This window comes from Brachycentrus maculatus, unplaced genomic scaffold, assembly GCF_059751285.1.
Source record: "Brachycentrus maculatus isolate JH-2025_06_01 unplaced genomic scaffold, ASM5975128v1 h1tg000420l, whole genome shotgun sequence".
Classification (NCBI taxonomy): domain Eukaryota; kingdom Metazoa; phylum Arthropoda; class Insecta; order Trichoptera; family Brachycentridae; genus Brachycentrus; species Brachycentrus maculatus.
The window spans coordinates 821,869-836,558 of NW_028281168.1; the positions used below are offsets into that span (position 1 = coordinate 821,869).

The window sequence follows — 14,690 nt, forward strand, 5'->3', positions numbered from 1 at the left end:
CAAGAATAATGTGACACAAGTGTATTATAGAGTACCAAAAAGGCACAATGAATCCCATTGAACGTTTTTGTTTAGGAAAATAAATCGTTTCTTAACTAAATACATGATAAAAGTAATCATTTAAAAAACGGCGAAATACTGCCGCGCACGGGTGTCTCTTAGGAATAAAGTTAACGCGGTTAAAAGGTTGATAAATAAAAATGACTCTTTCTAGTCTCATAGAACAACATCAACAAGTTAGAATGTCTATTTTTAGACTCATAAATCAACATCACTAAATCAAAATTACTATTTTTAGACTCATATAATAGCATTAATAAGTAAAACTGACTCATTAAACAGTACAATCAGTAAAAAAAAATGACTCTTTTTTCACTCATAAAACAATATCAATAAATATAAAAATATTTTTCTAAACTCATAAAACAACATCACAAAATAAAAAAAGACTTTTTCTAGACTCGTACATCAACATTATTATATAAAAATATATTTTTCCAGACTCAGAACAATATCAATCAATTGAAATATCTCTTTTTATGCCCATTAAAGAATATCAATTGATATAAAGACTCTTTCTAGACTCATGGATCATCATCACTAAATAAAAAAAGACTCTTTCTAGACTCGTACATCAACATTGAAATATGAAAATATATTTTTCTAGACTCGGAACAATATCAATAAATTAATCTATCTCTTTTTATACCCATTAAAGAATATCAATTAATATAAAGACTCTTTCTAGACTCATAGATCAACATCACAAAATAAAAATTACTCTTTCTAGACTCATAAATCAACATCACTAATCAAAAGTGCCTTTTCTAGACTCATAGGATAAAGATCCGCAAGATATTCTCTTTTATGACTCAAAAAAAAAAACAAAATTACATATTTAATATTTTCTCTTGTCGTTGGTTCATCACATTGCACCCGTAGTATTGTAACAAGTATGGCTAGAGGATGGAACGCATCGCTTACACAAATAATCATAAAATGTATTTTGTAACCCCTGTTTATTTTGCTATATTATATGATGTTATTTTGTTGTATATTTTAAATGTTTTATTGAAGTCCCTTTTTACGATCCCGAACTATCCCAATTTCTCCAGAAGATAACAAAAGAATGCCAGGCTGAGATAAGCATTATCGATAAAATTAAGAAAGGTGAACGAATGAGTGAAGAAAGAGCAGTAAGACAAATTTATGAGGCGAATGTGGTTGGTAATAGAAGCGGAGGAAGACCGAGGTAAACTCGGCATGACCAAGTATGTCAAATGCTTCAGCGTGGTCAGATGAGGAGTCGGAATAATCGGCGGGTATGTGTGAGATGCGTGAATGTTGAAGAGGCGAAGATTGTTTGCAAAGACAGAGGGGTGTGGCATTCTGTTCTCTCTGCCTACCCCTGTGGGAGAAGCGGCCTGATGGTTAGTTAGTTAGTCAGTTCAGTGCATGTATTCCGGAGGAATATCTAAAATATTTATTACATTTATCGAGATATTTATGTTATTACAAGCAATGCGTACTAGTTACACATATCGCTCACTCCTTTCAACAACATCATATATAAAAAATTGTCAATTATCAGTTGTGCATGTTTTCGGAATGCCCAGAAAATGTACTATATCCCAGCAAAAGCGGCATATTTTTAACTTAATATTTACCCGCCACAGGGCAGAAAGTGTTGTTTTTGCATTTTGAAGAAAAGGTATTGTTTAATTTTTTTTTTTTAAATATACTAAATATTTTTCAAATGGAGTAAAAACATTCAGGTTTTACTTAAAAAGATCTGTTGCACACTAAAAGGTTCAATAAGTGGCTTGATATTTATTTTTAATACATTGTATTATATTTTTAGACTTTAAAAACGATCTCATGAAAAATCAAGTTTTTTGATATATGACGTTGTTGAAAGGAGTGAGCGATATGTGTCAGGAAAGGAAGGGTTAAACGCGGTTTAAAGTGTCGAGTGTTTGCTATATATATGGGATAATATTTGTGACATCTCCACAAAGATGAAGAAGAATATTGGAGTCATTAAGTATTTACAGGGCTTATGACCTCTCATAAGCCCTGTAAGTGATCACTTTACGCACATGCAACATTCACCAATTCTACTCATGATTACTCGTAACGTGACCACCACACTTAATCAGCCCATGACAGGTCATAATAATAATAAAACCCTTATCCGCACCCCAATGGTGCATAGGGCACTGCGTCATATAAACGCAGTGTTATCTTGATCATTTACACATGAAGGAAAGGTGATCAACCCTCCGCTTCAGGTACCAGTCCAGGGTAATATTGAATAAATATTACAGTGAAAAAATCACTCATATTTATTTTACCCCCCCCTGGGAATCGAACCCGGGTCCTCCAGAACGGTAGCCGAGCGTGCTGACCATTACACTATGGAGGCGGACAGGTCATAAACCCTGTAATTACCTAGACTTCTATATTCTTCTTTGTCTATGTTGAGATGTCAAAAATGTAAAAATAACTCCGAAGTGGAGATAAACCAGACTTGTGAACGAGTATTTGGACACACAATGTTGTTGATAATATTTGCATATGTAGTCGCTGGTGCCAATGACTGGGCGTGCCGACAACTCCTCGTCTGTTTCAATTGTCAAATATGTGTTTCTGAAATGGTGGCATTTGTTGGTGTTTTCAGGAGCGGCCAGTTCCAGCGGAATGAGCGGCCACAAGACAGGTGAGGAAGTCTATATATATTTTTTTCGGATTTTTTCGGATTTGAATCTGTATTTTGGAGCTATTCTAAAGCTTTCAGTCTGATTTATTTAAGAGGATAATATTCTCAACCTTGCGCTTATAGTTTAGGATCAATTTGGCTTCAAATCTTGGGTCCGATTCCCTGAAAAAATAAGTTATATAAATGTTACTACATATCGCTCACTCCTTTCAACAACGTCATATATTATTTTTTGACATCTCATCAAAGATGAAGAAGAATATGGAAGTCTGGGCATTTACGGGGCTTACGACCGTCATAGGCTGGTTTAAGTGATCACTTTACACACGTGTAACATTCACCAATTATACCCATTATTGACAACCACACTACTCAAATTCTTGGAAGTTCTATATATATGAACCAATTTAGAAACCTTGTTCATGAATCACTAGAACTTCACTAGAGACATCTACTTCCATATTCTTCTTCATCTTTGATGAGATGTCAAAAAATAATATGAAAATAACTCCTGTAATTGGAGATAATCCAGATTTTGTGAACAAGTATTTGGACACACTCAAAATGTTGTAAACGTCATATATATCAAAAAGCTTGATTCTTCAGGAGATCGTTTTTAAAGTTTAAAAATATAATGATATGTATTAAAAATAAATATCAAGCCACTTATTGAACTTTTTACTGTGCAACAGATCTTTTCAGGTATAACCTGATGGTTTTTCCTCCATTTGAAAAATATTTAGTATATTTAAAAAAGTCTTCTCTGACCCTTATCCGCACCCAATGGTGCATAGGGCACTGCATCGTATAGAAGCAGTGTTATCTTGATCGTTAAATACACGAAGGAAAGGTTAAAAAAGTAATGAGTATATTTAAAAAAGTAATATTTCAAAATGCAAAAACAACACTTTCTGCCCTGTAGCGGGTAAATATTAAGTTAAAAATATGCCGCTTTTACTGGGATGTAGTACATTTTCTGGGCATTCCGAAAACATGCACAACTGAAAATTGACGATTTTTGATATATGACGTTGTTGAAAGGAGTGAGTGACTTTGAGTTATCGAGTTTATATCGTCACATTATAAGATTGTGATTGAGTCGCTGTTGTTTGATTTACTTCAGCGAATGTAGTTTATTTTCCTATACTTTTTTACAATTAAAACAGGGTGGCGCAAAATTATTCACCCTATCGGATATAATTTTTGCAAACGGCGTCGTATGTCTATAATATTTGGCATTTGTTAACTGGACAGCTGCAGTATACAAAAAGATTCAGGGTGGTGCAAAATTAATCATCCAATTTTATTACTAAATATAAAAAAATGAATTTGAGTGATGTAAATCTTTATTCTGTCCGCCTCCGTAGTGTAATGGTCAGAATGCTCGGCTACCGTTCTGGAGGTCCCGGGTTCGATTCCCAAGGGGGGTAAAATAAATTTTAGTGATTTTTTTCACTGTCATATTTATTCAATATTACCCTGGACTGGTACCTGAAGCGGAGGGCTGATCACCTTTCCTTCACGTGTAAACGATCAAGATAACACTGCGTTTTTATGACGCAGTGCCCTATGCACCATTGGGGTGCGGATAAGGGTTTTATTATTATTATTATTAATTCATATATTATTTCGAGAAATAAAAATACTTTGTGTTCTGATCCACTCACATTTTTATTAACCAACTAGTTTCGGCAACAACCTGTTGCCCTCTTCAGGGTTTAATAAATTAAAGTAATAAATTAAACCCTGAAGAGGGCAACAGGTTGTTGCCGAAACTAGTTGGTTACTAAAAATGTGAGTGGATCAGAACACAAAGTATTTATATTTCTCGAAATGATTAGTTTTGTGCTGCCCTGTATGTTGCTTACATTATATTGTCGTGTTTTTCTGTTTTCATGCTGCCATCGCATTTGGCTGTCTAATCCTAATATAAAAACTGTATGTATAAACGACTACGCCTCCCCAACGACTCTGTCCGCGTCGTTACAACTCCAAATTTGCTTTTTTTTGTTTTGCACTATCACAAAATTTACTATTTAACTTTTTATTTATTTCCGAAATGTTTTATTCTTGTCACGTCTGAGTTTGTCTTCACGATTTTCACACACAATCTTCATAATGACACCAAACAAGTCGTTTCGAAAAAATACCCATGCCGGAAATATCGATCGTTCTTGCCGCACAACGACTGCTGATTTTACCGATTATCAATTCAATCAAAACGTCTTTTCAATACCTCTGTAACGCATTTTATATAACGTGCCAATTCGACATTTGATCTGCCAAAAAACTATGCCACAATACAAACGTATACTAATTTTAAATAAAATATTAATCTATCCATGATTGTTTTAATTTTTATGGGTTTATTTTAATTAAAAATCTTATCTAACAAAAAACTATGCCACAATATTGGATACGTATACAAATTTTTAATAAAATATTAATCTATCGATAATTGTTTAATTCTGTATGGGATTATTTTAATTAAAAATCTTATCTAACAAAAAACTATGCCACACTATTGGATACGTATACAAATTTGAATAAAATATTAATCTATCGATAATTGTTTTAATTCTGTGTGGGATTATTTTAATTAAAAATCTTATCTAATAAAAAACTATGCCACAATATTGGATACGTATATAAATTTGAATAAAATATTAATCTATCGATAATTGTTTTAATTCTGTATGGGATTATTTTAATTAAAAATCTTATTTGCCAAAAAACTATGCTGCAATAACGGATACGTAAACAAATTAAAATAAAATATTAATCTATGGATAATTTTTTTAATCTTTTATGGGTTTATTTTAATTAAATATCTAATGTGCCAAAAAACTATGCCACAATATTGGATACGTATACAAATTAAAATAAAATATTATTCTATCGATAATTGTTTTAATTTTGCATGGGATTATTTTAATTAAAAATCTTATCTAATAAAAAACTGTGCCACAATAACGGATACGTATACAAATTAAAATAAAATATTATTCTATCGATAATTGTTTTAATCTTTTATGGGTTTATTTGAATTAAATATCTAATCTGCTAAAAAACTATGTCACGATAACGGAAATGTAAACAAATTTTAAATAATATATTAATCTATTAATAATTGTTGTATTTTTGTGGTTTTATTTTAATAAAAAATCTAATCCGCATTAAAACTATGCCACGATACAAACGTTAAATTCAAATTTTAAATAAAATATTAATCTATCGATAATTGTTTTCATTTTTGTGGTTTTAATAATAAAAAAATCAAATCTGCCATAAAATTACGTCATAATAATGGATACGTATACAAATTTTAAATAAAACAATTATTACTTGATAATTGTTCAATATAAAAATATCTCAGCCAGCCCTCCGGAAAAAGAGCCCGAAATCAAACAGGCGTCTGGCGAAGTTCGCTTGCCGTATCCCGCCGTGTTGAAGGGATGCGCCAAGCAAAAGGTACCGCCCCCCGTGCCGCCTCGGGGGTCCCCCAAGGTGAAGAGAGGAGGCGCTGCGACGTCGAACGCTTCTCAAAAAGGTGACTACTCAAGAGAGTGTGAGGTTATAGCTTTCGGACATCCGTTTGGCCGGAAGAAAGACATCCGGGCCGAGGAGTATGACAGCGACGATTTTGACAATGGCGGTTTTATACCTCCGTCGCAAAACGATGAATTTGCATCAGTGTATGATTTTAAAAGTGTTTTTGCGAAATCTGACAAAGTGACTTGTAGGAAGCCGAGTAGCTCCGAGTTGCTGATGGGCATTCGCTCTCTGAAGCCGGTAGGTCGAGATGCAGGAGCCGCGCGCATTGCTAGGGCCCAAGTCCATGACGAAATGCCGCCTGTGCAGAAACCGCCGCGTCGCAATTTCCAATCAGCCAAAAGACACAACGCCGCGGACAAGATACAAATCGACGGCAATTTTTATCTAAAGAAAGACAAGAGTTTCGAAGACGAGCTGTTTCTGCCGTCGAATGTCGTCGCTAAAAAAGTACAAGATTACATCCGGGAGTTGCCAGATTGCGATAATATTTCCAACGCCACGGATGATGAAAGTAATTCTTCTTTGAACAGCTTTGAAAAGGATTTCGATTTTTGTGTGACGGATTCGGATTTGAAGGCTGTTGGGCATACGCGCGATATGAATACGCCAAAGTGTCTCAAAGCGGCAGACGCTTCCGACGAAAAGTGGAAGGATTACGATCTTCGCAAAATTCCGACGCCGAATAAATCCTTTCTCTATCCGGGAAAAGAGAATAATCTGATGAAACAAACCGGTAGGATGGAGAATTTTAATACGAATCCGGGAGTCAGAGAAAACTTGAATGCGGATAGTCAAGCGGCTACGAGTAAGGTGTTCGGAATGGGGAAGTTCATGAAGAAGAAACCCAAGGAAAGTCCCGGAAAACCAGACGGTTTTAGGTCTCCAGTTCCGAGTATTTTAGAGTCAGACGTTCTGTCAGAATCTAGCGCCGAAACGCGGAATCTCAAGAGCCCGGAATCGACCAGCTCGTGCGTCTTCAAAACCGTCATGAATAACATCCATCGCTTTTCAAAACGCCGCCCCGACAATGACCGCAAAGATCAAACGGATACTGATAAAGCCGCAGCGAAACGCATGAAAAAATGTGACTATCAGCGAGACGACTCGCAAGCTTCTGGCAGCAGTCGTCCTTCGAGCGTTATCGGCGAGATAACAAAAAAATTCCCGATCAAACTGAAGAGGAAAAACAAGCGATTGGCCCCTTTGGCCCCCGGAGCTAAAGACGCGCTTGGATCTTCGGCTAGGTTCGAAATCAAGACGTATTCCGAAGAACACGTCAAAAAAGATGGCAAAAGCGACGTATGCGCTAGCGCCGCTAAAACGAAGATCGACTGGTTTCAGCAGCAGCTGCGGCAATTTGAAACGGAATCGGAACGCGGGAGCGTCCGGAGCTCGCAAAACTCCTTCAAAATCTCCAGAAACAAAGTGTCCGGGCTCACCAAGGAGTTCGATAAGGTGGCAAGAGCTGATGAAATTGAACAAAACACGTGTTCTTTGCCTCGAACGATAAAACCCCAGGCGTTCTTGCATCACACTCGTCGGGAAATTCACGCGGGAATTGTCTCAGACAAAGTCAAAAGATTCTCTTTAACCGAGAGCATTGCGAACACGACTCACGCTGCTGATTTGCGCGGATTCACACCTGCCCCGAAAGAGACCGAAAATCGGACAACGCAGCAACCGATCCGCATGAAAATGGACATCGAAGACTATATTTAATATAAACAATACCGGGTTGGTAGAAATCGTGGCAAAATTGACAATAAATTGGCGTAGGGATAGTGTGAAATTTTCGGCACATTCTTTTACTTTTGATATTTTGTTTTTCTTTTAACTTGTTTAAAAAAAAATTACACAGATAACGTTTTGAATGGGATATGACGGTAAGTAACATAACAATTAATTAATAAAAGATTGTGACAAAAATTTAAAGTAATATATATATATATAAATTTCCATGTCTTTCTTAACACTCTTGGGACGGAAAGGTTTTTCTACCTGTTGGGTGGATTGATGCTTAAGGGCAGGAAAGGTATTTTTACCTTCTGCGCCGGCCTCATTTCAAAGGCGGAAAAGATGGAATTATCCAATGTTTTAATATGAATATTATATACCAATCTGTTTGTTGAAGTCTTAACTATATGTACATAATTATCAAATCCCGTCGCTAGCGGTCCGCAGGCGTGAAAAATACCCGTCTCAAATCGCTCACTCCTTTCAAGAACGTCATAAATAAAAAAAACTTGATTTTTCAGGAGAACGTTTTAAAAGTTTAAAAATATAATACAATATATTAAAAATAAATATCAAGCCACTTATGAACTTTTTACTGTGCAACAGATCTTTTTAGGTAAAACCTAACTGTTTTTTCTCCATTTGAAAAATATTCAGTTTATTTAAAAAAAATTACTTAAACAATACATTTTCTTCAAAATCCAAAAATAGCACATTCTGCCCTGTAGCGGGTAAATATTAAGTTAAAAATATGCCGCTTTTGCTGGGATATAGTACATTTTCTGAGCATTCTGAAAACATGCGCAACTGAAAATTGACGATTTTTGATTTATGACGTTCTTGAAAGGAGTGAGCGAAATGTGTTAAGCGCCCATATGAAATTTTTAATTCAAAGTTTGAGAATTCATAATTTAGAGGTGTGTTAAAATTGACGAAAAATCATTCCAAATAGTTTTCATTTGCAATTCGTTTTTTTTTCTCGTACACATTGCGCTCTGTAGGCGTAGCCGGAAGAACAGAACGCTTGGCATTCTATCCTCTTGTATGATACTTTCGCTTTCTCATGTCGCCTAGTTGATCCTTCCATCTATTCGCTAAGGCCTTCTTCGCTGTGATTTTGACTGCCTTGTTTCGTGGAAGTTGACGCCTTCTGGGACAACATTGGTTGGCTCTTGGGGCCTTGATCGTTGGGCCTTGCTGGACTGATTTATTTGAAACTATATTACTATCTACCTATAAAGGGGTTTGTTAGACCATTTTGGCTCTGTTTTTATCATCTCTGTTGAGACAAAAGTAAATTAAGTGTAAAATTTATAATTTCGAGTTTAGTATACAGTTTGTCCGCCTCCACAGTTAAGTGGTTAGCACATTTGCTTACCATATTGGAGGTTTTCGCTCTCATATTTATTTAATATCACCCTGGACTAGTACAAGAAGCGCAGGGCTGATCACCTTGCATTTGTGCAATTAACGATCAAGATAATACTGCGTTTATATGATGCAGTGCCCTATGCACCATCGGGTGCGCATGAGAGTTTTAAAAAATCTCATTATTAGAGTCAAATATTAATTTTGAAGAAAAGAGAAATATTTGTGTTTTTATTATTTATACAAATACTTCGATTTCATACTATTTCTGTGAGCCTAAGCGGCTCATTATTAAAAATAGGTGTCGAATTGTGGTAGAGTGGGTTCGAACTGAGAAACTCTAACTCGAGAGTCCGCGACACTAACCGCGGGACCACGATCCGACACAAATTAAAATAAAAATGCTTAAATTACATTTAGTAAATTAAATTTTACATGTAGGACATTTAGTGGGTGTAATTGTAAATTCCGCCTCCGTAGTGTAATGGTCAGCACGCTCGGCTACCGTTCTGGAGGTCCCGGGTTCGATTCCCAAGGGGGGTAAAATAAATATAAGTGATTTTTTCACTGTAATATTTATTCAATATTACCATGGACTGGTACCTGAAGCGGAGGGCTGATCACCCTTCCTTCATGTGTAAACGATCAAGATAACACTGCGTTTATATGACACAGTGCCCTATGCACCATTGGGGTGCGGATAAGGGTTTTTATATTATAATTGTAAATTACATTTAACGGGGTGAATAGAAATGACATTATTTAGTAACAAGGTGAATAGAAACGACACTAGTTAGTGACGGGGTGAATAGAAACGACACTATTCAGTAACAGGGTGAATAGAAATGATACTATTCAGTAACAGGGTCAATAGAAACGACACTGTTTAGTAATGGGGTGAATAGAAAAGACGCTCTTTAGTAAAAGTAAATTACAATTAACGGGGTGAATAGAAATGACGCTCTTTAGTAAGAGTAAATTACAATTAACGGGGTGAATAGAAACGACATTATTCAGTAAGGGGGTGAATAGAAAGGATGCAAGGCGGGCGGAGAGGGCCCCGGCCGGTCGGTATCGCTAGCCCCTGTAGCGTAGTGTTGTGGCGTTGCAGGCGGGGGCCCGGCGCCGAGCTGCAGCAGCACGCCGCCGCCGCCCTTCGAGGACGCGCTGACGCCGGGCGGCGGGCGCGGGGGGCGCAACCAGCACCGCGCGGCCGGCTCCTCGCGCACCGACTCCGCCTCCACCACCAGCAGCAGCGCCAGCGTCAGGAAGGTGGGATGCTTGCACTCTGTCCAACCTAACCTAACCTAACCTGACTAGAATCAGCACACCAACCTAAACTAACCTCAACTAACCTCACCTAATACAATGATCTAACCTTTTTTTTGCGGCGGGGGAAAAAATCTTCAAAAAGACACCACAGGGGGCTAACGGCGCCAAGCTCCCTGAGGTAGTGTGGGATTTCTACCCACTAAAACGAATCCCTTCCTCTTCGTCAGCTGCCTCCCCGGAATCCGCTTTCATGCATTACTTCAGGGAGGCAGCTATGTTTCTAGACCTCTAGGGTGTCTGCCGCCAGTCATCTTCGCCGGGATCTTTCTTCCGCTTCTTTTGTCCTCATAACGCACGATGCGTACTTTGCCCAGGCTGACCATGCGTCCGCATTGTCCAGCATGGAGGGGACCATGCTTGGCGACAGCTGCGTGCCTCCGAGTTCATCCTTTAAGGAGGTCCGCGCTTCATTCCATGCTGGGCAGTCGAAGGTCGAGTGGGCGGCGTCATCGTCGCTGCCTCCACAGTGATGGCACTCACGGGTCGCTTCTTTTCCTATTCTGTGTAGGTATGCACCGAAGCAGCCATGTCCCTAAGTATTTGGGTGAGGTAGTAGCTCAGTCACCGTGTTCCCTCTGGCGCCACGCCTTCAGGTCCCCGATGAGCCTGTGCCTCACCTAACCTCTGATATCTTTCTTTATCACTCGAATCAGCACAATGACCTAACCTAACCTAACCTAACCTTTAATTTATCTCTTTTCACTCGTATCAGCAACCACCTAACCTAGTCTAACAGGAGGTTATAGGCACCTTATGCGTGTGTGTAGCGGATTGCTACGTTGGGGTGGCCATTTATTGCGTGTTGCTATTGTCTGATGGCACGTGAAAGAATCACGTGTGTGTTATTAAAAAAGGGAGGCCAGAAAAGGATATTTAAAGAATTCTTACTTACAGATCTAACGAATTTATGAACTATGGAAGTAAAAATGTGAAGCTAGATAAACACGTCCGCTGTGGACAAACGGTGTAGGCGACCTCGTCCTCTTCTCTTCGGTTGGCCGCGATCGTTGATTTCGTTCGGGAATCTCCGTAGCGAATTCAACTTGTTCGTATTTTTCAGCGGCGCCAATTTGGCGGTGTAGCTAGACGCCTACAAGGTATATTCATGATAAAACTAGTGAAGGAATTCGCAATCATAATCCATGACCTAAATCAACCTAACCTTATCTTTTCTAACCTCTGATATCTTTTCAGACCCATTTTGAGACCCGTTTTTGATGCCTATTGACACACATTTCAAAACCAATACTGGAAGATACACACAATTTGAAACCAATACTGGAAGATGTTTCGAGATCCATTTTGAGGCCCTTTGAGATGCATTTTTAGACCTGTTTTTGAGCCTCATTTTAAGACTTATTTGGGACTCGTTTTGAAGCCCATTTTATAGGCACATTACACACTTTGAAGTGCGCAATGGGCGTTCAATAACACCACGACCCATTTGAAACCTATTTTAAGGCCTTATGTGGCATATTTTCAAACCAATTCCTTTTGAGACTTATATTGAGACTCACTTTGAGGCCTATTGAGTTACATTTTGAGACCTATATTTGAGGCTTTTTGATACATTTTGAGACCCGTTTCATGATCCATTTGAGACTTGTTTTAAGAACTATTTTAGACCCGTTTGTACTATGTGAAAGATATTTTTTGCAGGGGAGGGGGGATAGCTCTATAATGACGCCGGCGGCCACATCCACTTGCTCCGTGCTCACGGCGAGCAGCGCATCATCCATAGCAGCTGGAAACTCAAGGTATCGCGCCATATGTCGCCAACTTACTAAAATGACGTATTTCGACAAAGGAATTTTCTAAAAAGAACTGACCGATTATGATATACAGTGAAACCTCTATCTGTCGTTTTTAAATTGACCTATTAAAATAAACTATGAATGCGGGAAAACAATGAATGCGGGATTAAGAGGTCAATACGCAAATAGATACGACCGAGTAAAGATACCGTCCTCCCAATCTGCATAACCATTCGTAGCCTAAAATTCTAACAAGAACACATGTTTCAGATGCAAATGTATTTATTTAACAAAAATACAAACCTGAATAGAATTTAATATAATACTTTTTTTTTTTTTTTTTTTTGTCCACCTCCGTAGTGTAATGGTCAGCAAGCTTGGCTACCGTTCTGGAGGTCCCGGGTTCGATTCCCAGGGGGGGTCAAATAAATATAAGTGATTTTTTCACTGTAATATTTATTCAATATTATCCTGGACTGGAACCTGAAGCGGAGGGCTGATCACCTTTCCTTCATGTGTAAATGATCGAGATAACACTGCGTTTATATGAAGCAGTGCCCTATGCACCATTGGGGTGCGGTAAGGGTTTATAAAAAAAAAAAAAAATAAAAACTTTTGTTTTTTAACTGTTTTATTTTCGTAAGTCAACAGTATAATTTCGGCTTCTGGTATCGGTTACACAAGATCCGATAGTTTCTACCCCATACGTTGCCGTTGAATGTAAGAAAATTGGAAATAATGTAAAAAAAACAGACGAAATGTATCAAATATGCAGCTTAATTCAAACGATAAATGCGGTAAATGGTGATAAAGAAACGAACGATGAGGTTTAGTTTAGTATGAAATGAATTCGGGATAGAAGAAATAAACGACACATCCGGGAAAACGGTAGATAAAACAAATGTTTTAATTTGTACCAGAAGATGAAATCATCTGTCGTTTTGGAAACTGGTTGTAAATATAAATAAAACTCATTAAAGTGGTATATTCAACATTTTGAGTGTGTCCAAATACTTGTTCACAAAATCTGGATTATCTCCAATTACAGGAGTTATTTTCATATTATTTTTTTGACATCTCATCAAAGATGAAGAAGAATATGGAAGTCTAGGCATTTACGGGGCTGACGATCGTCATAGGCTGGTTTAAGTGATCACTTTACACACATGCAACATTCACCAATTCTACCCATTATAAGAGTTTCTGCTTAGTAAAAAGCTTTTTTACATCTCACCAATAGATGTCTCTAGTGAAGTTCTAGTGATTCAAGAACAAGTTTTCTAAATTGGTTCATATATATAGAACTTCCAAGAATTTGAGTAGTGTGGTTGTCAATAATGGGTAGAATTGGTGAATGTTACATGTGTGTAAAGTGATCACTTAAACCAGCCTATAAGGGTCGTCAGCTCCGTAAATGCCCAGACTTCCATATTCTTCTTCATCTTTGATGAGATGACAAAAAAAATGAAAATACAACTTAGTAGACTCAAAAAATCAGTGTTTGATTTTACATTTAATACAAATAGTTCACTTTGCTTTATGGCGTCAGTCAATTTACTAAGTTTTAAAAACGAAAGAGATGTCAGTCAAAAGATTCACTTATTTCCATGTAACTGTTTATTCTGGTATATTCAAGTTTTTAATTTTAATAAAAAAATCTTTTCTCCAAAAATAAACGCGGATTCCCAAGTAAGTTAAGCATTTATTCTTTTCACGATTTCACCTAATGATCAATTGCAGCCTCTGAGGAGATAGGAACGTGTGGGCCTGTGATCAGTCCACCAACGCGTCCACAAAATTGAAGATTTGTGTGTTGTTTGTAGCTGCGGCGACGTGCGCGGCATCTGCTGGACCCCGCCTGCCTCCACGGAGGGCTCCACCCCCACCTGGACCGAGGGCACCCCGAGCTTCACCGAGTCCAGCTCCAGTGGGGACCAAGGTAGGCCCCGCTACCCGCAGTCCGCCCATCTCCGAGGCTTTTTCATTATTTGATTCGGCAGTCACTCTGTGGAAACTGTTTCCCAGTATGTAAATTAATCCAGGGTTCGGGTCTGGGACCAAGGTAGGCCCCGCTGCCCGCAGTCCGCCCATATCCGAGGCTTTTTCATTCATCGATTCGGCAGTCACTCTGTGGAAACTGTTTCCCAGTATGTAAAATAATCCGGGGTTCGGATCTTGCATACATCCAGATAAAAAGGTCTCAGCGAAATAAAAGGTTTCTCATTCCA

General features: G+C 38.0%; 2 protein-coding genes across 10 annotated transcripts in view; both read left to right on the forward strand.

Annotated features, from left to right (window-relative positions):
• PIP5K59B (Phosphatidylinositol 4-phosphate 5-kinase 59B) overlaps positions 1–14,690 on the forward strand; it is an 89,873-nt gene that overhangs the window by 51,776 nt on the left and 23,407 nt on the right. For 5 of the 9 annotated variants that reach the window (XM_088271125.1, XM_088271124.1, XM_088271126.1 and 2 more), the window contains 5 exons: positions 2,681–2,719; positions 6,096–6,269; positions 10,488–10,648; positions 12,368–12,465; positions 14,286–14,401. In XM_088271125.1, coding sequence (XP_088127251.1) covers positions 2,681–2,719; positions 6,096–6,269; positions 10,488–10,648; positions 12,368–12,465; positions 14,286–14,401 — 588 coding nt within the window. The remainder of the gene's footprint in view (positions 1–2,680; positions 2,720–6,095; positions 6,270–10,487; positions 10,649–12,367; positions 12,466–14,285; positions 14,402–14,690) is intronic. The other 4 variants (XM_088271130.1, XM_088271131.1, XM_088271132.1 and 1 more) reach the window with 1 other exon arrangement.
• Positions 6,566–8,083, forward strand: LOC148302729 (uncharacterized). Its single transcript, XM_088271138.1, has one exon. It carries the CDS (start codon positions 6,566–6,568, stop codon positions 7,991–7,993), a length of 1,428 nt encoding a protein of 475 aa, XP_088127264.1. The 3' UTR covers positions 7,994–8,083.